At 34.2% G+C, this 23519-nt stretch overlaps 3 protein-coding genes across 3 annotated transcripts; 1 reads left to right on the forward strand and 2 right to left on the reverse strand.

Annotated features, from left to right (window-relative positions):
* Positions 1–3710: 3710 nt before the first annotated feature.
* Positions 3711–10357, reverse strand: LOC108998727 (calcium-dependent protein kinase 7-like). The gene is made up of 9 exons (XM_018975402.2): positions 10037–10357; positions 9200–9719; positions 8025–8148; positions 7735–7878; positions 7303–7455; positions 7065–7180; positions 6609–6776; positions 6099–6329; positions 3711–4303 (listed from the first exon to the last, which is right to left on the reverse strand). Exons 2-9 carry the CDS (start codon positions 9707–9709, stop codon positions 4151–4153), a joined length of 1599 nt encoding a protein of 532 aa, XP_018830947.1. The 5' UTR covers positions 9710–9719; positions 10037–10357; the 3' UTR covers positions 3711–4150.
* A 4989-nt stretch (positions 10358–15346) lies between these two features.
* Positions 15347–17045, reverse strand: LOC108998679. Its single transcript, XM_018975330.2, has 2 exons — positions 16651–17045; positions 15347–15925 (listed from the first exon to the last, which is right to left on the reverse strand). Exons 1-2 carry the CDS (start codon positions 16949–16951, stop codon positions 15711–15713), a joined length of 516 nt encoding a protein of 171 aa, XP_018830875.1. The 5' UTR covers positions 16952–17045; the 3' UTR covers positions 15347–15710.
* Positions 17046–18538: 1493 nt separating this feature from the next.
* On the forward strand, positions 18539–22336 carry LOC108998739. The gene is made up of 5 exons (XM_018975430.2): positions 18539–18738; positions 19558–19872; positions 20492–20693; positions 21623–21851; positions 21949–22336. Exons 1-5 carry the CDS (start codon positions 18640–18642, stop codon positions 22208–22210), a joined length of 1107 nt encoding a protein of 368 aa, XP_018830975.1. The 5' UTR covers positions 18539–18639; the 3' UTR covers positions 22211–22336.
* Positions 22337–23519: the final 1183 nt, after the last annotated feature.

A 23519-nucleotide genomic window follows, 5' to 3' on the forward strand; every position in this document is an offset into this window, starting at 1 on the left:
GCGAAAGCCAAGCGAGCCCTTTGCTATTGAAGACTTCCAAAAGCTCCACCAGCATCCATCTGCTAATTTTTGAGCGTTTCAAGAGCAAAAGCTCCTTTTTGTTCTCTGCCAAGAAGTCACGTCATTAGTCAACCCCAACACACATCGGTTGTCATCAATTAAGCAAAAGAAAACGAAAAATCACTTTTGTAAAATATGAAAATTTTTATTTATTATTCTTATATCATATTAAAAAAATAAAAAATAATATATAATATAAAAATGATGAATAAGAATGGCTAGTAAAATATTATTGGACTTACTCAAAGTTTAAACCCACATTAATGCACATGCACCAGACCTCATAGTTTCTTTCTCCCGATATTTTTTTTATATCCCACATGGTATTTTTCTAAAGTGTTATTGGACAGACATTCTTTAAAATGCCGTTTGAATAATAAATTAAGATAAAATAAATTGAAATAAAATTAAAAATTAAATAAAATATTATTTTTTAATATTATTATTATTTTAAATTTTAAAAAAATTAAATTATTTATTATATTTTATAAAAAAATTATAATAATGAGATTAGATGATATAAAATAATTTTTATATTCAAACCGTACCTAAATGAGACAAAACCCACAATCACAAACTCATGGCAATTAGCCGAGGAAAAAAAAAAACTCTTGGCAATTTATCATCTTCGTGTCACATCATTGAGATTCTCTAATGTCGAATCAAAAGTTTATTTATAGAATCTAATTTTAACCATATTCTATGACAAAATCAAAATATTGATATTTTAATTTAAATAAATATCACAGTAATCATTTGTTGACACATCAAATTTGTAACTAAATCTTGTTGAATTAAATGTCTTACATAAGTGAAAAAAAAAATTAAAATCAGACTCTACGACGTTTGTAATTAGCAAACAAGTATCAATATGTAAAATGTTAATAGCAAGAAAATAAATATGGTCTAATCAATGGATGAAACAATTATCTAAAAACACAACTAATATGGCAATACTAGTAATTAATTGAAACTCTCAATGAAAAAGTAAGGTGAGGATTAGGGGTGTTACCTCAACCCTGAACGGGGGATGACATTGTCCCATCTTTTGCCTCTTGCGCATGGCCAAGGGAGGGAGTTTGGGCCCCCGGGCTCCGGCCTCACCCCCAGTGGGTGGGACCCCCCGTCCGGTTGCTAGGGACAAATTGACCCCTGATCCATCCGTTACCACAAATAAAATACAAATATCTCACAACCCATTGCCCTCCCATGGTCGAAAAAACCAAACCACCTATGAACCACCAACCAACAGTGAATCACCATTCCAAGTTACCAAATATTAATAGTGAACCACCAGAGAGAGAGAGAGACTAATTGGGGCGATGGGAGGAAGAAGAAGAAGAAGAGGGAGAGAGAGTTCGAGAGGGGGGCAAAGAGAGAGAGGTGCAAGGGAAAAGAGAATGGTTGAGCGGCTGGGAGTGAATATTTTGCATTTTATACAAAACTCAAGCCCTATAATAAAACAACATCGTTTTTAAGTTTTACCCAAAAAAACATCGTTTAGGCTATGCCTAGAATAAGCGAGCTTGAGCTTAGCTGTGCCCCGTCCCCATCCTTGCTTGAGTTTCCATGTGTGGGTGGGGGGTCCTGCACCCTGGCATCTGACGACCGGGGTTGCCCAATCGCCCACCCTAGTGAGGATGATAACAAACATACAATGAGAAATCTAATTTATAAGATCAACAATGAAAGATTAAGTATGACAAGATGAAATTCTTCCTAACTTACATTGTTTTGTATATTCTTTCTGCAAGAGTTGTTCCCCATTTTTCCTAAACTTTTTTCTTCCTTGTGTTCTTAGTTGTTTCTTCTTGTTGTTCTTGCATTGCCTTCCCCGACATCCTGTCACTCTTATTTTCGACTTATTCTTCTACAAATTTACTTGTTTTCCAACTACCGAAACTATTTAGGTTCCCCCCACCTCCTTTGGAAGGTTCTTTCTTGCTGGATTTGGCGAAAAGTTCGAGATTTTGGAAATCATATGGAGTTTACTGTTAGAAAAGTGAGAAGTACATTGACAAAGTGTACTTATCATATGCCAAATAACTTCTTTAAAACAATTTATGTTTGTTTATTTTGTAGTATTGTGTTTGTTTATTGTTAGTTTCTATTTTTTTTAAAATACATAAAAACCACTTTAAAAAAATTACACTGTCAATATCGAACTCGATACCTTTTCTCGGTAACTCTAGCACCACCCTTGCTATTACATGTTTTTAATAATTGTTTAGTTTATACTTAACCATTAAGGTTACGATATAAAAGATAATTCTGATATGCTTTCCTATTGCCATATCGTATATAATAAATAGGTCACCCATTTAAAATGCATATTTAATATTAGAAAAGGCAAAATAGGCATACTTCATTGCTTTTCACTGGTAAATATTTTATGGAAGGAAAGATTTTCCCAATTACTATATAAACTTGGGTAAAAAAGTCATTAATTGTTTTGTAAGTGAGAGATACGGATACCCCATCAAGCGAAAGTCACATATGCAATATTTCTCAATTGCTAAAATGTAAAATTGATGAAATTAGATTATCACGTTTGTAACCTTTGAGAAGCAAAAGGATTTTCAAAAGCTGAAAATAAAAGAGAATACTAGGCACAAGTTTAAGTGTGCAAGTCTCATACAAGCCTTTTATAAAAAAATAGACCTTTACATGGCGGTGTTCATTTGTTAGAAACACTAGTAGCAAGGAGGCGTGAGATCCCACAAAAATATCATAAATAGTTTTTATCCGAATAGATAAAGATAAATGATATTTGCGTTCTAAGAATGCACAAGTATTATACAATTTTTAAAAAAATTGAGTAAATATAAAACTCACAAGAAAAAAATTAATTAATTAATAGTTGACCCATCTTTTTCAAAACGATTGATTTGCACACTCCACATTGGTGTAATGATCAATCATTAAATACCATATCGTGAAATGATGTAAATTCTATTTGCCATCATTTTTTTTATTTGTAAATTCTATTTGCCATCATTTTTTTTATTATCCTTTCAACCTGCATTAACATGGAATTAAATTATTAGTCCATAAATAGAATATAATAAATAGTCTCTAATCATTAAATACCACATCATGGAAAGATGATAATAAAAAAGATGGTAGGTAGCATTGGCAAGGTTTGGATACTGAGTTGAGATGAAAATTAAAAATTGAATAAAATGTTATTTAAATATTATTTTTTAATAATATTATTTTTTTAAAATTTGTAAAAATTGAATTGTTTATTAAATTTTATGTAAAAATTTAAAAAAATTATAATGATTATATGAGATGAGTTAAAATCATCTTTATATCCAAACGAGATAACACCTTCAATTTATCGTAATTAAAGTCGAATGATATTGTATAAGATCCCAAAAATATCAAATTAATGTTCAACTTTAAACACAAAATTAAATATTTAAAAAATCATAGATACCCATTTTGTATAGTTAGAAAGAATATAAATATTTAGCAGTATTTGATTTTTTTGTCAATTTATTTTCTTGGCAACATGACAGCACTTCCTCAACAAAATAAAGGAAAAAAAATGTGACAGACGAGAAAATTATTGTGAGGGCCGTGATATTAAAGAGAGACGAAACAAAATGAACAAACAAATATTCACACAATGCAAAAGTAAAAAGGGAAAAAAATGAATAATTGCATGTGACAGCTTCTGCTATTAAACAACATGTCTATAAAGAAAGGGGCCTGAGTCGACATATTTACAACCACGTACATGTTTCACCATAACATTAACAACACTTGCATGAAACTCTCCCCGACGATAACATTAAATTCTTCTTTCTCCTGCAACTACCTCAAAACAAACAAATCCTAAAGATGGCTATTTCAGAAGACATCGAGGCTTAGAAAAGAAAAAGGTTACACCCAAAAAGGAAAAAACATTAAGGGTCCCCTAAAGCCGATCAACCTATTTGAAGGTCTGGAGGAAATAAAATGAAAAAAATAAAATGAAAAACCAAGGATTGCATAAACTCCAACAAAAATAAAGAATATGTTCATTTCCCAAACATCACTATTTATTTCTAGTAATTTCTAATAATCGTTGGTTCATCTACCCTCATTGGCTACCTGTAGGCTGTAAGGACCCATCCCTCATCAACCTCAAGCTGAGACTGTTGAATCTTTCTCGTGAATATTGCCTGGATGCTTTTCTCCAATCTGTACCAGCTTTCATCATTGCAGAAAACTCCTCATAACTTATGCGCCCATCCTGCAAGATTAAATCAGAGTATAGTTGAGACACCCAATACAGCAAATTATTTAAGAATTCTATAAGACAGAGGCTGTATATGAAGTGTTAAGCACTGGTATATTGTTAGAATCAATGACGAGAAGAAGCACAAAACCAGTGGCACAACTGTACATGAGGAACCATTTGTATTGTACTTGTCAGCCATCTATAACGAGAGACAAAAGATGTGGGATATGGAATAATTGATGAAATGAATATATCAAGCACAATAGCTCCAGGGAATAGCAACCCTAGACTACCACGTGATAGGAAAAAAAAGGGAGGCATCACGAGGGGGGAATTTATGAGACGACTAAAAGAAAAGCTCATGCTACAGAAAGAGAACATGATATAGGGTGCTAAAAACAAGCAAGTTATTATTATTATTTTTTATAAGTAACAAGTAAGTTATTAAATTAGCGGTTCCAGTTTTTTAAAAACCAAGGAAAAATGCACCAACGTGGTTATTTGAACCCATAAATTCTCCCATATTTGGCACATATGATGTTACACTTGCAACTACTTCCACAAAGCTGGGATTGAAGCAGTCTCTCGTCATCATCCTTGATTTGTTCACCAGCTGATTAATACAATTCTATTCGTCAAATGGTTCTCAAGCGGTGTGGCTGGGCGTTTTTATGAGGTTTAGGTCATTGATTTGGTTGCATGAGGCCTGCTTTGTTAATGGATGTCAAATCTGGTGCCCGATGCAGTGGTCAGAACAGTCACCAGCTGGGAGTTCAAGAGAATATGTGTGGGTGTTTTGGGAGGTCTTGTGGGTGATGTGTATGCAACTTGGGTGCTGATTGGTATGAATGAGTTCTCCGGGGGTTGTTTGCCACTTGGAGAAGTGGTGAATTGGCACTTTTGGTTGGCAGGAGTACCAAATCTTGGGGTGCATGTCTACGTGAAATGGAGAATGAGGTCTTGACCATGGATGGTTGAGGTTTGGTTTTCAAGTATTCATGGGTTGCAATGGGAAAAGTGGTGGTGATAATTTCTTGCCAAATCTAGAATGATCGTGGAGAAGATGGTGGTGTCACGTGTTGGAGGAAGAGGACCATGAACTCGAATGGGTAAGAATATTGGGCTTGGGTGTGGGCACAATTGGAAAGAAAATTTCAGTTAATAACTTAACAAAGGAGGACAGAAGTATTTGGTTAGAATAAATATTTTTTTATGTAAAAAAAAAAATTCTTTATTAATAAGTGCAAAGGTGCAACCCAAGTACACAAGTAGTATACAAGAGAGACACCTATCCACTAAAAGAGAAGGATACTAAAAAATCGTGTAAATCAAGTACATAGGAGAGACAACCAAAGATAATAGCTATTTGTTTTATTTGTAGAACAAAAAGCTGTGTACGATTAGAAAAATTGGAAACCTATGTGGCAGTAGTACTGAACCAAACCACATACGTGCATTTCACCCTAGAGACAACATAAATTCCATATGAATTCCATGGAAAGGTAGCATCAATAGGAAGCCGAGCTTGGAATGTCCCAATATGATATTATCACCCACAAAAGTAACCACCAATTGACCATAGCAATATATTGGAAGTTTAAGAGCTCTACAATAGCCAAAAGACTAGAGAAGACTTTGTATAAGATATTGAAAGAAGACAGCGTTTACTAATTAGTCCAAGGGTATGGCCCTTATATAGAGTGAATGTCAGAGGAAGAAAAAGGGTTTGTTGCAGCAAAGCTTTTCTAAGTATTAGTAATTCTACACTACGTAGTTTTGATAAATTCACATGCAATTCAACACTAACCTTGTCTGTGTCCACATCATGCATAATGGCAGTGATAACTTCCTCACTGTTAGCTTCCAGTTCATCACTCAAAGCATCCCGCAGCTCTTCAATTTCTATGTAACCACTCTGGTTTCTATCAAAGAATGCAAAAGCTTTGTGCAGATGCTCGTCATTGCCCATCTTTTTAAGGTGAACTGAAACTGCGACAAACTCTCCATAATTGAGAGTTCCATCCCCGTCAAGATCAGCCTGTTGAAACCAAATTTCAAATATTTTACAAAAATAATTTGATCATATTTTGGAAACAAAACATTCCAACCTTTGTTGTTTTTCTTCTTTCTTTTATTTTCTTCTTTTTTGGGGGGCGGGGGGGTGGTAGAGGGGAACATAAACAAATCTATCATAGGTCAGCATCTTCAGTTTCTCAATATTATCTGGAGCTAGATTATAACAGTGAATATACTTCAAAAGGGGGAAGTGGGAGGGGGTGCTGGGATCATGAAGGATAGTTAGTTTTGCAAGGCTTACAGCTTCCATTAGTATTTGAAGATCTACATCAGCAATCTGTTGGCCAAGCTTTTGCAACCCTAATCGAAGCTCCTCAAGGTTTATCTTGCCTCTATTGCCAGCATCCATCATATCAAAGGCTTCCTTTAAGCCAGCCACTTCCTCAACTGACAAATGTTCAGCCACCACCTAGGATAAAAAACTCAAAAAGCTCAGACATCAAATATGAGGAAATCATGATTTTACAATGATAGCAATCTGGAAAGAACACTATTAGATCTTTGAAAGTTCTCTTGATCAAGAAAGATTTATAATAGGTGAAAAAAAAACTAAAAACAAGAAAAGTGTGTAGTCAAACTGAGCATGTGAAAGAGCTGAGCATAAGATTATCTTCACTCTCACACAGCCATATATTTTTACACACTGGCATTTTGTTCTTTCAGTATCCTGTTCTTTCAAGCAAATCAAGATCATTACCCTTAGAGCTCTCTTTTTGAGCTTGTTCATCACTGAAAATTGCTTGAGCCTGGCTTTCACAGTCTCGCCCAGGGGAACATTTGAAGCCTTCTTGGCATTTTGCAGCCAAGGATGATCTGCATTTTAAAGTATTGGGATAGTTATTTAATAGAGCAATAATTTTTTTTTTTGATAAGTATATAGAGCAATAAATTTTAGAATATATGAAACACATAAAGCTTATGAAGCAAAACATTACCAAGCACTTCCTGAGCTGTAAGCCGCCGCTTAGGATCAGGATCAAGCATTTTCTTCACAAGGTCCTTTGCAGTATCTGAGACTTTGGGCCAGGGGTCCCTCTTAAAATCAATAACAGAACGAATAATAGCCTGGGCTACCCCTTGCTCAGTTTCTGCATGAAGGAACACAATCGTGAGAATGGAGCCCAAAACATAAAATAAAAGGAAGTACATTCTTGAGAACATGTGTAAAATGATCTCAACCAAAAATAGAAATTTTGAAACAGTTCAATACTGTAATTGTAATTTACATACATCCTTAATTTTACACAGGCTCTCAAATAAAACATGTATATATTTTTTTCAACTCTAACACTCATATAAAGTCAAAATAACTAATAAGAAAAAGAAACAAAGAAAGACATTAGAATCACTGACAATAGAAAACTAACCTGCCCAGAAAGGCGGAACACCACAAAGTAAAATATACAAAATAACCCCGGCACTCCAGACATCAACCTCTGGGCCATAATTGCGCTTTAGAACCTCAGGAGCCATGTAATAGGGACTGCCCACAATCTCATTGAATTGCTCACCTGAACAAAATGAAATTCTTCAGGTGGAGTAAATTGTAACTGAAAAGAAAAAAAATGACCGTAATGATGACAGTAATACTTAAATATGAAAGTCCATAAGGGAGGGAAAAGGGCATAAAACAGGCAGGACAGATGTGGTGCAATACCAGGTCTGAAGAATACCGACAACCCAAAATCAATTGCCTTCAAGGGGGATGTCTCCTTCTTGTTAGAAAAAAGAAAGTTCTCTGGTTTGAGATCACGATGCATCACTCCTTGCGTATGACACATCTGCAATGATGCATGTAAACATACGAAATTACATCACATGAACATGTTGAACTAAAGCAGGATTATATATTCAACAACAGTAAGTTCATTTAAATTGTACATGTGAGAGTTTACCAGAGGTAACAAATAATTTGGTCCAACATAGGCAAAATTCAGAGACACACAGAAACATGAGAGAGAGAGAGAGAGAGAGAGAGAGAGAGAGAGAGAGTAAACGACATAGAAAGAAAACCTAAGCTTCAAAAAGTACAGAAAGTTCCTTGCATGAAAAACCAATCAGATTGCATCTGTGACATATCTCACAATAAGTTAGTAATTAGTAATTACATGCACCCATTCACACAGAAGTCAGCCAACTTACAATTTAGAAAATGATGAAAGAGTCCAAGCAATGTTCACGAGGAAGAATAAAAATATTCATCAGACAAAACAATGACAATGCTGTTAGTGTCAGCTTTAAAGTGAAGCAGGTATCAGCACTTGATAGCAACATAGTATCAACACCTTGCTCAACCATTAATTCATTGACCAATCAACAAAGACGGTCATGCCCTGCCTACAGAGAACATCGATGAGAATGGGGGATTTAAAACTATGGATAAAAGGGAAAGGAGGAATTTTTTTTATTGGTAGAAAAAATTTTATTGATCATAAGAATAGGCAAGAGCTCAAGTACACGGGATGGGAGAGAAAAATTAAATACTCAAATTTTTTTGAGCTCGTTACTTGGAGTTCTAAAAGCCTAAATAACCAAGAATAAGAATCGCATCGAGTTCAACAAAAAAAGTAATATCAGAACCATAAACGTTGTAAAAAAATCATATAGAATTTCCTTATACGAATTTACCAGCATAAAATCATAACTACAAGAGGAAAATTTCATCTGACTCAGCCAGCATCATTCAAGAAAAACCCAAAGTCTCACATGCTGGTTCAGGGGGAAAGCAAACAATATTCAAGATTCTACATAGATATCAAGGAACATGACAAGCATAAACTCCATAACAATGTCAAACCAAACCAATAACTCAAAAAGTGATCGAAATGCAACCTGAACAACTTCAACAATGGTTTTCATAACACCCGCTGCAGCTCGTTCCGAGTAATGCCCCCTCGCCACAATCCGATCAAACAGCTCACCTCCCTCGCACAATTCCATGACAATGTGAACTGCCTGGTCATCCTCAAAAGTATCCTTCAAGGTTACGATATTCGGATGCTTAGGCAAATGCTTCATAATCTCCACCTCCCTCCTCACGTCCTCAATATCCACCAAAGTCCTAAGCTTCTTCTTCGATATCGATTTGCAGGCGAACTTCTCGCCTGAAGACACATCGGTACACAAGTATGTGACCCCGAATTCACCTCGGCCGAGCTCACGACCGAGGTCATATTGTTCCGTGATGTCACGGCCCGTCGGATTTTTCAAGACCCAAAACTTGTTCCCGCCTCCAGTTCCATTGGACACGGCGTAATCAGCAGAGAAGGGATTGGGTTTTTTCTTCCGCTTCCCGTGTTGCTTCTGAGAAGGAGAACTGGGGTTTGCACAGCAATTTCCCATGGATCAGAGCCTTCAGGAAGACCCAACAAAGCATAGAGGCAAAGAAATCAGAATCCGAGAGCAAAATACTATAGAATACGAGAATAACCTAAACCATCTGGTAAATTCACAATTTCGGATCCATTTTCTACAAAAAGTATAATCTTGAAAGAATCCGCAAATTCTTCTCAAATTTACAAGAAAACCCATGAATCTTTGGCCTTCAAGACATCCATACAACGAAAAAAGGATGAGTTTTTGAGAAATAAAACTAAAAAACAATCTTCAAACCTACGGCACAGGCTAATTCTAGTCACAGATAATTTTGCTCTTAAAAAAAACACATACCTGCAAAGAGAGCAAGAGGGTATTTTTGTTAACAGTACACAAGGCACGGGAGAGAATATCCCAAAATATTATAGAAGCAAAACCCAGCAAGGAATCATGGGGAATTTAGGTTACAAAAGATTTTCAAGGAAGACCAATATGAATTGTAAGATGTGAAGTCCAATTCCGGACTCCTTAATAATGGGGTTTTGGGGAGTGTGGGGAAGAAGAAATGAAGGGCTAGAGAAAGTGCACAATGCGAAAGGATCAGTTTCAAAGTGTGAATGAATATTGAGAGAGAGTCAAAGAAAGCTCCTCTTTTTTTTTTTTTTTTTTTTTTGGTTGAGGCTCAAACTCTCTCTCTCAACTCTCTCTCTCATGTAGTTTCCTTTTTCACTCCCCTTGGATTCAACTTTGAATGAGACGGACGCATGGACCCTTTCTGGCTTTCTCCCAATCCCTTTTCTTTTTCAGTTTTCAAATTTTTTTTTTTTTTTTTTAAATTTTGGCTTTTCTTATTTGTTTTTACAGACAGCTAGAAGGAAAGCGGCATAAATTTTGTTATATCTAACTCATTTTTAGGTGATTTCTGGTTAATTGTTAAAACAATATATTAAAAAAACCAATTCTAGGATGCTTTGATCCGGTAAAAATGGTTAGTTTTTATTCACTCATCATTTTAATTTTTATTATTTTTTAATATGACATTAAATTATTAAAAATTATTTATTATATTTCACTTATAAATTTATCATCTAATATCACATTATAAAATAATAATAAAAAAATAGATAGTGAATAATTTTTTTTTTTTATCTCAACACATGAAGAATAAATTGCACGACTTTACTTTTTTAATCGATCGCCAATCTAAAAGCTAATTAAATTCTAAAGCTGAGTACTAAAGATCGGTATCTGAATTTTGAAATTAAATATTTTATTACTCCGATGATTTTCAATTTTGATCCAATAAGCCCCCTCTCTCTCTCTCTCTTCATTTTAAAAAGCCCAAAACGATTTTTTAAAAATACCAAAAACATTGGATTTGGCATATTGTCTCTACGTTTTACCTTTCGAGTAAAGCAAATTCTACATTTACGTATTTTTATTTTTATTTTTTAAAAATCACTTTTTTCTCATCAAAATATTAGGAAAAAAAAAATTATTTATTTATTATCAAAACGGAGACAAGTAAAAAAGAGTAGAGTAACGCTGCAGTTATGGAAAAGGGTCTCGAATTTGAGTTTTGAATAGTTTTTTTTTATATAATCATTATAAATATTTTTTAAAAAATATAAAAAATTCAAAATATTATTAAAAAATATTTTTTTAATTATTAAGTAAAAAAAATATCATTTGAGACATAAATTTAAATTCTAAATTTGAGATCCAAAACATTTATCAAAAGAATAAACAAAAAGAAACTGCTAAGGAAGAAAAATAAAAAATAGCAAAATCAGCTTTTTGGACGAGTCTTCGTTGAGCTATAGAACCAATGCACTTTATTGACTTCCCATTGGAAATGACATAATTCTCCTTGCCTAATAGCTTCTTCTTTCTATTTATTTATTTATTTATTATTTTTTTCCTGCTTTTAAGAGGGAGGCAAATGGCATATCCCAAGCATCAGCCTTGCAAAGATCCAAATTCAAAAGCATAATTAATTATTAAGACAGGTAAGAAATTGAAACCATTTTGACATGAAATGACAAGGAAAGCCCTATTCAATCCGTGAAAGAAGCCTATACCAAGCCTGCCTACCCATGATTGACTCATCCCACTCCCTTCAAAGATTTTCTTCAACATTCATGAAAAAGTTTGAGATCTTGGTTACCTACAAAATACGTGATATGCATGGGAGTTCACTCCCCTATGTATCAAACTTTCATTGTTTTTTTTTTCCCTCACGAAGATTGCATTTAAGATTAGGTATAAGAATTTGAGAGAAAGGGAATGAGAAGATGTTGGAGTGAGTTTTGTGGAGTTTATCTAAAATGAGTTTAGGCTTCGTTTGGTAAGTAAACTCATCTCAACTCATTATTATAACTTTTTCAAATCCTAACACAAAATATAATAAATAATTCAATTTTTTAAAATCTTAAAATAATAATAATATTAAAAAATAATATTATAACAATATTTTATTATCTCAACTCAACTCAACTCAGTTCAACATTCAAACATAGCCTTAAATGTGTTTAAATGTTAAAATGAGTTTAGATATATTTATGGGAAGTTGAAAAGGGTTGTGGATCCTGCGTATATAAGTGTTGAATTGAAAAATTTTGTAGGTCACACGTGTAAAGAAATTTTGAGTTCAGATGAATATAGTAATTCGAGAGTTGAATGTTCGGATGTTAGATTTAATTTAAAATTAGATTGAACTACGTTGATCTCAATTGAGTCTATATACCAAACGGGGCCTATAATATGTTCAAAGAAAGTTACCAAATCGGGACTCATAAATATGGGCAGCTCAACGTAAAAAAAGAATGCATGACCCTTACCAAATTGGATTGGATCTTGAAATGAAATTGTTGATGGCAAATTTTAAGTCGGCAGTTAATGGTGGTTGAATGGCCCGAGGATAGTGGCAATGGAGGAATCGTGTAATTAATCATCAATTAATATAGAAAAATAAGCCAATATAGATGAGATGGAGAAGAAGAAGATCCTAGGAATGATTATTGATAGAAATGTCTTAGGAACCCCTTCTTATTTCTACGTCTCTTCTTATATACTGAGTTTCTCCTTTGCTTCTGATGATTATTTTTTCTATTACTGGCTTGTGTGCCATATCTCTTTGATTCGTGGCATTGATAAAGCAAGATCGAGCCTCGATTGTAGGCTGTCAGGTCATGACTTTGTTTGCTGCTTTAGTCTTTAGCATATATATATTGTCTTTCGTATGAGGCACAGTTTAATCTCATCCTCTATATAGTTACCTCCCGATTCTTATATATAGTCGACTAGGCTTTACGAAACTCAATAACGTTGCCCTATCGAGGAATTCATCCTCACATAGGAGATCACTTAGTAATGTTATCTTGTCTAGAAGCTAATTACCCTTGAATGGATTTAGGTTTGTGGGCGCCTTGTCAAGGAGCTTGTCCTTGATTGCTGACTTGCCAAGAACCCCGTATTTGAACCGAGATTTAGGTGCAGATTGAATAGTGAGTTGAGATGAAAATTAAAAGTTGAATAAAATATTATTAGAATATTATTTTTTTAATATTATTATTGTTTTAAAATTTGAAAAGGTTGAATTATTTATTATATTTTATATAAAAATTTTAAAAAATTGTAATAATGAGATGAAATGATCATATGAAACACATTTTATATCCGATCCAAACTGCCTAATCTTAGCAATCATCAAGTCATATTGCATGAGGAGCTTATGATGCATCCTCAAACAGAGGCAACAAATTTCACATCTACTAAGGAGTTTATCCTCAAATGGAGACAAATTAGTAACGTCGGTGCCATATAAAAAATCTTGTATATAGGAAGACTTGGCAATATTTATACCCTACCAAGGAGCTTGTTCTCAAGGAGTTGGAGATTTTCACACTTTGTTGAGGAGCTTGTCCTCAAGCAAAACTTAGAAATGATCTTCACATCTAGCTGAGTAGCAAGCCATGCATCAAAATTAAGGAGATTTGGTAATTCACGTACGCGCGTCTTGCGTTGGAGCTTGTCCTAGAAAAGCTTTTTGGTCAGCATTGTTGGGTAGCTAGCTAGGACGTTGGCGCCTTGGAGTTCAAAATAGACGCGCAAATGTACATGCATGGGCGTGCAAATTGGTAACACTCACCAAACTGCTCATCTTTTTAATACAGTACACTAGACACATTGTAAAAAGTGGCTGCACGTACGACATTATAACCAAAGCACATGAGCTTATAATTTATAACGAGTAATAAATGAGCACGTGTCACATTCATCCCTTCCCCTTAATCTGCATGACGATGCTACCTAGCTGTCGATCATTACGTACCCCTCCAAATGCTTCTGGTCATGCCTTTCATTCATGTGTTTGCTCAGTAGCAGGGCCGGCTCAAGGGGTAGGCAACTAAGGCCACCGCCTAAGGCCCCCCACCTTGAGAAGGCCCCCCAAAAGAAAAATATATATATATATATATATATTATGACTTTGAAAAATAAACTATAGAAAAAATATTAATTAGCATAAAAGATGGAAATATTTTTGTCTAAAATAAAATCAATCTTACCTTGTAAAATTTGGTAAAAAAAAAAAAAAAACAGAATATAGAAGTTTTACTAAAAAACATCTTGCTCAAAATGTACAAAATTTCCAGACAATAGTGAAATTAAAATAGAAGTAGCAAAATGATAATATATTACTCTTGAATATATTATAAAATATAATTTTTATATTGATATCAATAGCCTTATTTATTTTTAAAATGAAGTATTTAAAGAAGTATATATATAAATAAGGGATAATATTCTATTTATAGAAAAATTAGATTTTCTTTCAAATTGTTATAGTACTTATAGATATTATTAATCAAAATAATATTAATTTTTTTTTTGCATCTCATAAATTTTCAATAAAAATTTATTATTTAATATTTAAATATTATTATTATTTTTAAATTAAAGCGTCATGTATTTAATAGTCGCCTTAGGCCACAAAATATATTGAGCCGCCCCTGCTCAGTAGTACTTTCATTCATGTGTTTGGGGGCCGGACTGGGGATCACTTGAGGAGTTTTGATCATATATATATGGCCATGTCCCGGCCACCACCCCATTTCATTCCCATCTCCACTTGCTAAACTGGCAAGTGCGTTGTCCACCATGCAGCCCTAAAGAGGATATTAATACAAGTAGACTCATATAAAAATTTTATATGAAGCTCAACCAAGCCATTTTCTTTTATCTCTTCTTCTTTCGTCTTTGTTTTTACTTAGTTATTTGAAATATAATTAAGCTAGAGATCTTATATTTCGCGTTGTAAAGGTTAAATCTTTCTGAGGATAATATATAAATCCCCCTCAACTACTAAAAAATTTGCAATTAATGGACTGTGTTGATCAATAACATTTATAAGCTTTTTCTCCTGAACTTTTTTCTCAATCGAATACTCTATGCTATTTATAATCTTATGATTGTTTATAAGAAAAGTGAAATTTTTTCAACGTACTACATTTTATGATTATTTATTTTTTTCAAATCTGATGTGGCAAGCGTGTCAGATTTGACGTGGCTTGCCAATAATGTGTGGTATGATATGCGTGTATTAGGAATTTTCAATGTACTAGGTTACTTAGCATAATAACATAATGGTGTATCCCCAGTATCTCTTTACTTGGCGAAATATTTGTCGCTTGCTAACATGAGCGTAAGCACACTACCGAATCACGTTTAATTTATATGTCAATTCTCTTTCATGGAGGCCTTTGATAATGAAAGAGAATTGACACATAAATTAAAGTAATATACACCATAGTTCTTGCGCTCAGCAAAAAAAAAAAGTGGTATACACAATAGTTCTTACATCAGAAACTAAATTCTTGTGGAAGTTATAAGAAATTACAGCAAATCAACAAAAGCTTGCCTATGAGTATTGCTTCTAGGAAACCAAAACTGCATGGCTGAATGGAAACCTCAGGTACTAATTTCATGTGGCAGCTGCTTCAAAACTGCTATGCTCTGATTGATGCTTTTAATTATTACTTGTTTGGTCTTTGGAAGCTTCTGTCACTGCTGTAGTAGCAGGTGCTACCAATGGCATATCTACAGCTGGTTTTATTACTGTCTCAAAAAGTATATTATATAAAATGGTGAAAAGTACAAGACCAATAGCTGAATATGCTAGATAAGAATCTGAAAATTCTTCTTCATCAGTCATTTGCTCTTTAGTAAATTTCACATCTGAAGCTGCAACAAGTCAAAAGAAAAGTAAGTATGTATGTTCCTATAACATTCTAAACATGAATATCTAATTGCAATCCTAGACCCAATGGAATTGAAAATCAAGCATTTCGTTTTGGCTCTTAGTCCAATTTACTCAACCAGAAAGAAAGCCTCTGTTTAATTTGCCATTTGGTTCCTATTTTCAAGCAGGTTAAAGGTAGAAGGCTTGGAGGCTGGCTGCAGTGCGTTAACATCATAAAGCCCCTAAATAAAACTATGATGATAGAATGCAGGATAGTATAATTAAAAGATCTGGAATCTCCAGGCAGGCAAGTAAACAATGAATTGAACAAGTCAGAAACATGGCAGCTGATATTTGAGACAAATTAATATGCAGCTAAATTCATGAAATCAAGTCATTTGTCAATATCTGTATGGGTAAAGAACTGATAACGATGTTAATCTGTAGGTCTTAGGGCTTTCAACTAAGCCTCCATAAAACAGAGAAAGGGATTTCATTTTCATCACACACATATCATCAAAGTCGAATCGTTTTTGGTGGAAAAACGTAGAGATGAGAAAAATAATAACAGTACTGAGAGATTCAGAGGGACAGTAACATATTATCAGCATGATCTACAGGTAGGTAGCATAGAAGAATAAATTACGAGTTTTTTTTTTATTTTTCTGTCGAACTTAAGTTGTGATTGGAAACAATAAAGGAGTGCGAGAGCCTCTATATATAGTACCCCTTATCTTTGGAAGGGTGATTTTTTTCTCTGAGAAGGATTGAAGCTGCTGGTCAAGCTCTTGGAGGGCTTCTCTAGCCTTATCTGGGTCTACCTCAAACTGGTGTGAATCTTTCTCCACTGCACGAACGATATAGGATGAAAAAGAAGGTGGGTGTGCTCTTCCTTTCTTAAACGCAACATCATCACCATATGTCAAGGATTGAGAGATGAATGTATTAATGGGCTTGTTGGGGAGAGATACTGGTGGAGGTGACAATGGTGGCTTGTTGAGAAATGAGAGAATTCGCAGAGAAAGCATTTGATTGTTGGAAATGCAACCACAGCCACTTAAACAACACTTGGAAAGATAAAACCTGCACAGAGGGATGAACACTCAGGTCCTTGTCTTGTCTGTTTGTAGGAGTGGTGATCGCTTTCCCAGCTTATCTATTACCAAAGTCTGGGAGATGCTAATCTGAGGGCTTTTTTTTTTAATATTTTGCAATTTATTTACAATCAAGATTTGAACTTATCATGTGACTATTATTGTATAGATCTTTCCGTTTTAAGTTAAATGAATAATGTTGATTTGGGATAAAAGAATTTGGATTTATATTGAGAAATTTAAAATCTTGTTTGGATATTGATTTATTTTGGTTAAGAAAAATACTATTGGAAAGCCATATTTTATTTTATTGATACGTCAAGACTTGATTTGTTAGAAAAATTTAAGATTAAAATTTCTAACAAATCAAATCTTACCATATCAATAAAGAGTGCGATTCGCACACTAATTTTCGAGTAGAAGAACTCGTTATCGGTTGAAATTAGATTCTATAAACACCAATGTGCCATTGGCCATGCTTAGAAAATGGAAACATGCATATATCCTCTTGTGATGCATAGGGAAGAAACAATGAACCCACCCATCAAGACAAACACTCAAATGTAACATTGGCCATGCTTAGAAAATGTATTAGCCTTAACCTAAATGATTCAAAATCATTCTCCATCAACACCTTAATTATGTTGGTGGATTGCTCTTAAAGATGAAAAATGTTTGTAACTTATTTGGTAAGAAGTTAAGAAGACTTGCATGGATGGAGCATTTTTGAGTACATGAATTTGTTAAATTGGTCGTTTCCAATTTTATAATTTAATTACCTTCATCATTCTAATTTATTGGGACTTTAGGCACTGTTTAGATTTAGATATGGTTTTATCTCATTTCATAATTATAATTTTTTTAAATTTTTACACAAAATATAATAAATAATTTAATTTTTTTAAATATTAAAATAATAAAAATATTAAAAAATAATATTTTATTCAACTCATTTTACTATTCAAATTATCAGTTAATTGTTCTATTGAAAATGCTAGAAAAATAAAGAATACACGTGGATCAATATCTAAACTAACATTCATGAAAGAAGGAAATATTATTTTTTTTTTATTTTAAATCATGTTAATTTCCATCACATCAAATAACGTGACCCGTTTTAAATAGTTCGCTTCAACTAGAATAATTGAGAATAATAAATTTCAAAATAAAGACTTAAATATATATAAAAATTAGATAATTATAATGAGCGGTACTAAGTGATCAGGTCAAATTGATTTTTTACTTTTTTTAATTTATATTTTTATTATTATTTTTTTAAAAAATATAAAAATATATCCATACATTAATAATTATTTAAAATAATATTTTCTAATTATAATTACAATTGCACATTTTATTTGTTAATAATAATTAATGAAGACAAATAAATTTATAATATAATAATTTTTTAAAAAATATTTACAAATGAATAATACTAATAATATTTTATTTAAACTTACGGAACCGAAAGCTATTTCAGCAATTTTTCTTTTTCTTTTTCTTTTGATCGGAGTCGTAGTATTTCAGCAAAATTAGACCCACAATTCAATCAATAATCCCTGTTTTCCTTCTCGACCCAGAGACACAAAAAAAGAAAGAAAAAGCCCGTAGTACACAGAGAGATGAAGAAATCGGGAGGCGCGGAGAAGAAAAGGGCGCGACGATCTTTAGGAGCGATCCAAAACGGCGCCAGGGATCCCAACGTTGATACTCCTCCCAGGGTTTGCTCTCTCTTTCTCTGTCTCTCTCTGTGATCTAGGGTTTCATATTTGTATTAAATAGGCGATTTTTTTTTCTGACAATTTCATTTTTTTTTTAGTGTTGCTTATCCGGTAAATATAAATGTATCTGAAAATGTAAATGTTCAAAGAAATGTGACGTCTTGATTTCTGTAATACTCACATTGGTTTGCTCCGTTAAGGTAGGATAGAAAATCGAATAAACAAGTTTGAATGTGACTCTATATTATTATTGGGGGCCTGAATTCTGATAATCCTATACACCCCATTGAGCCTTATATAATTATGGAGCCGGGATCTTTACGATTATTGTTTGCTGCGGTTCAAACTTCGAAGTTTTTGAATCAAGGAAACCCCCACATGTATTGCATTCTAGTGGGCTGAGGTATGATTTCTATGGATGCCAGCACACCTTATGCTAATTGGTTCCCATGTGTTGTGTTTTAGGCCTCGTTTGGGTATTCTCGGGTATACCGCATTATTATTTATTATTTTATTATTATTTTTCACCTATTTTTTACTGCTATCCATTATTATTCAATATTCTATCATTAATTTTTCACTACTATTCACATAATACCTGAGAATACCTCACTACCCAAATGCAACCTTAGTATCTAATCTAGTTTGTTTGCAAGGACTTTTTGACGGTGCATCATTGATCTCTATCTGGTTTATTCTGGCAATTCTTATTGGGAGGACATGCTCTGCTGACAAAATTTTACTGTGGATAATATTTTGTAGACTTGCGTGTTTTTCCCTGTTTTGTTCTGATGGTCTTGTTATTATTCTCCTTTTCAGAAACAGCCTGCTAAGCAGGATGTTTTTCAGTTGTTTGCTGAGAAGGTGAGAGACCATAAGAACTTGGTGTCTAGGTGGGCTGTTTTACAGGAGACTCGTGTGGAGTACTTCAGAGGGAAGGATTTTTCTAGCTTCTTGAGAAATCATCCGGAGCTCAAAGATATTCTAGAATCGGATAAGAACCTAGAGACTGATGATATTGCTAATGCTCTTTTACGAAAGAATCTTTTAGTGCGTTGTGATCGTGTCGTGAAAACAGTTCGTCCTGGGAAGAAAAAGTTGTCTACTTGGCCAGCTCATTTGGAGATTTTTCCAGTATGTAGTTCTGATATCAAATGTTTAAAATTTTCATTGAATCGATTGTTTTACAGTTGGATGTTCTACTTTTTAATTATGCCTCATGCATCACAGCTAGCCTCCTGCTTTAAATATTGTTGATTTAAAATCCTTATCTTCTTGATACTATGAAGGCAAGACTATTTTTGGCCTGGTTAGTTGACTTTTTAGAGCTCAAACCTGTTTTGAACGTTTGTGCATCAAGGCTGAGTAGTTCTAATAAGTCTCCTCCTTTGAGATCACATAAAGTGAGTAGTTGGGAGTTCAGTATATGGGGGGGCCTGTTTTATGTTCTTTATGAAGTGACATGACCTTTTTGTTTTTTGCACTATCTAAATAATCTTTGTAGTTTTTTAAGATAGGATATCTTGTGTAAGTTTTCATGTGCAAGTTGGACATTTGATGAATGTTGGGGAGGAGAAGGGGGATATCACTTGAGAAGACTATCCAGAGTATATTTGAAAGTATACCTTTCAAGTGATATTGATTCAGTTTGAAGAGCATCCCATCATCAGATTGGTCTATTTTGCTTTATATACTGAGTTAGGAGCATATTTGTTTCCGTAAGCACTTCTCAGTTCTTGAATCTGTTTTGCAGGAGCAAGTATTTTCTGAAAATGATGCCTTTTTTGCGTGGACATTTGTGAAACGGCGGCCGCTTTGGCAAACTCTTCTATCATTTTTCTGGCCTGTGTTGACTCTTGCAATTTGCTTGTTTCCTGTGTATCCCCATCGGTGCAAGCTACTAATACTCTACTCTTGCGCAGGAGTCTTGCTACTTATCCTATCGCTGCTTTTGTGTAAGTTCTACTACGCTTAATCATATGAGATTCTTCCCCTTTATCTCGTGTCACTACTAGAACCTTGTTGAAGTGTTATGATCAATGCTTCAAGAAATATAAATTGGGATGTAGGGAGTTATGTTTTGTTAAATGCTGACTTTATTACTGTCCTTATTATGTTGGTAAACTTTACCTCTTCTGACCTTCGCAAGTTCGTTGACTTGAATTAAAGGTGCTTTATGTGCAAGTAGTTGTCCTGAAAGAATATTTTCTATGGTACAGTGATGGTGTAAGGAGGCTTGCATGGGTTTATGGGTCATGTGGTTGTAAGTTTTTTTGTTTGTGAGGAGGCATTTGGCATTTCTCTTTGTATCATCGTTCTTTATGCTGATTGGTTGACCTTTTTCCTATTATGTTGTGGGTCTATTAATCCCCTCTCTACCTCTCTCTATAAGGAGATAAATTTCCTTTCCTTGATCGGTGAATTTGTTTACTGTTTATCCACAAACGGTGCAGTCACCCTGAGTACCTGGATGTGCCTTTTGCACAGTTTAATAAAGGTTTATTACTTAGAAAAAAAAAAAAAGAGTGCACTCACCTGGTTACAGGCTTTTTGAGTTATGTAATATAACTGCCCATATATCTAATGGGGGTTATGTCATAGGAACACCTTTTCCCTTAAAAGGTGTCTTGAAATCCTGGAAGTGCATTTTAAGTATTATTTGTTTCATTACTTATAAAAAAAAAGTATTATTTGTATCATGGTTACGAGTGTATTTCAAGCTTTATTATATGTTGTTTTGTTTCCTAGGTTTTTCTCCTTTTTGCTCGACTCCTGGGTGTTTTGCCGTTTTACTTCTCGCTATGCCATTATATGTACTCTTGAGCCTAAATATTTATTGCATTTTTCTGCTGGATTTCATTGGGAGTTCTTTTTTAATTTGCAGTGAGAGCTACTATATTTGGTACTCTATATATTGTTCTTGGAAAACGTGTTTGGTTCTTCCCTAACATCCTTGCCGAGGAAGCAACATTGAGGGAGTTATTCCGTTTCTGGCCCAAGAAAGATGAGGAGGAGCAACCCAAATGGACAACGAGGCTTTTCTATGCAATAGTAGCTGTCCTTGTCATATTGGTGCTGCGGCACCATGCTCCTGATGAGGCTGCTAGAGCAAGGTTATTTCTGAATATAAAAAACCTAATATATAGAAGGAAAACTACTCTCCCCTGTTTCCTTGCATGGATCTGAAATATCATTCAACTAATCCTGCAGGTATCAAAAGCGGGTCTCCAACATAATTGATGATGTTCTCGAGTGGTCTCCAAGATTAGCCCTCTCTGTAATGATGGAGAAGCAGCAAACTGTCACTAACGCCACAGAACCAAACAGCAGTTTCCCGGATGCCAACCAAAGTCCAGAGGAAACAGCTCAATCCGAAAGCATAGGCGAAGAAACTGTCTCAGACCAAAACGAGGCAGAAGTTTTTGAGAACGTAGAGGATGTTGGTGAACATAAACATGACGATCTTATATGAATAGAACGTGCAGTTCCTAGTGAAGCACCGTCTTCTTTTGTTCTTCCCTTTTGGGTTTTATTTTATGATTTCGAGTGTAAACCTTGTATCAAACAATCACAATAAAGCAGTTTATTTCAAGTCTCAGATTTTTAATATTATTATTATTATATAGATATGTTGCAATGATGTTTGCTTAATGCATTGGATAAATTACTCATTAGGTCTTGTTCATCATTCTTAATCAAAATGTTTCTTCCCGGCTATCGTCAATGACTATTAGCATGTCAATATCAGTAGAATTGTCATGCATCTTCAAGAGAGCCCCCCGAGTCGAGTCTCTCACATGTGAAGTTTGTAAATCTCCTTTTGGATCTTCGTCCTTAATTCCATACGGGGTTCTATTCTCAATAACTGGCGTCATGTGCTTGGAATGAAAGTGTGTATCCCCAGAGGGGGGATTGTGTCTTAAGAAGAGTCCTATCCTCTGTTATTGAACAATGGAAATTCCCCAGAACCTGAACTTGTTGGTAGAACAGAAGACAAACGCCAGTAATTGAATGATTGGCCTCGGGTACTAACTTCTTTGCAATATTTGTTTGATGACTAGCTCATTGTTTCATCAATCCTTTGCCTTGATTTTTGTTCAGAATTGCATAGGCAGCCTCGTTTGTTTTCCAACTGCTCGCAACTCATCTTATTTTATCTCATTTAATCATTATAACTTTTTCAAATTCACATACAAAATAAAATAAAAAATTCAATTTTTTCAAATCTCAAAATAAAAATAATATTAAAAAAATATATTCTAATAATATTTTATTCAATTTTTAATTTTAATTTCAACTCATCTCATCTCATATGTGAAAACAAACGAGGCACTCGTTCAGTATTCCTAACATAATATGAAGCATAAACACTCGACCCTTTTAAATTTTTAGCCAAGATCTTTGCTACCATTGACTTTAGAAATGCTCTGTGCTGTTGTAACCAGTTAGACTTGTGAGGTGTTGTGAATTTCCATTTTAGCACCTTTCTCCTGTAAGCTGCTTTGCTGTAAAGGTATTGAATTCCGATCCTTGTTATGAGGATTGATGGTAAATGTTGACAAAATGGCAAGCTGCATACTCTTCAGTGGGCATTTCACTGTTCCCGCTCTTGAACTTCGGACTAACTTCAGCCATTAGGATTTTGAGACGAGATACTAAAATTGCCGTGTCCCATATCCTTTCATAAGCTCATCTGAAGCTGATCTCCTGCAGTTCTCTCCCGTGCATCAGCAGTATCTGAAGCTCTGGCTTGTAGTTGCAACAAAATCTTGGAAAGGGGT

The sequence above is a fragment of the Juglans regia genome, chromosome 14, assembly GCF_001411555.2.
Source record: "Juglans regia cultivar Chandler chromosome 14, Walnut 2.0, whole genome shotgun sequence".
NCBI classification, from domain to species: Eukaryota; Viridiplantae; Streptophyta; class Magnoliopsida; order Fagales; family Juglandaceae; genus Juglans; species Juglans regia.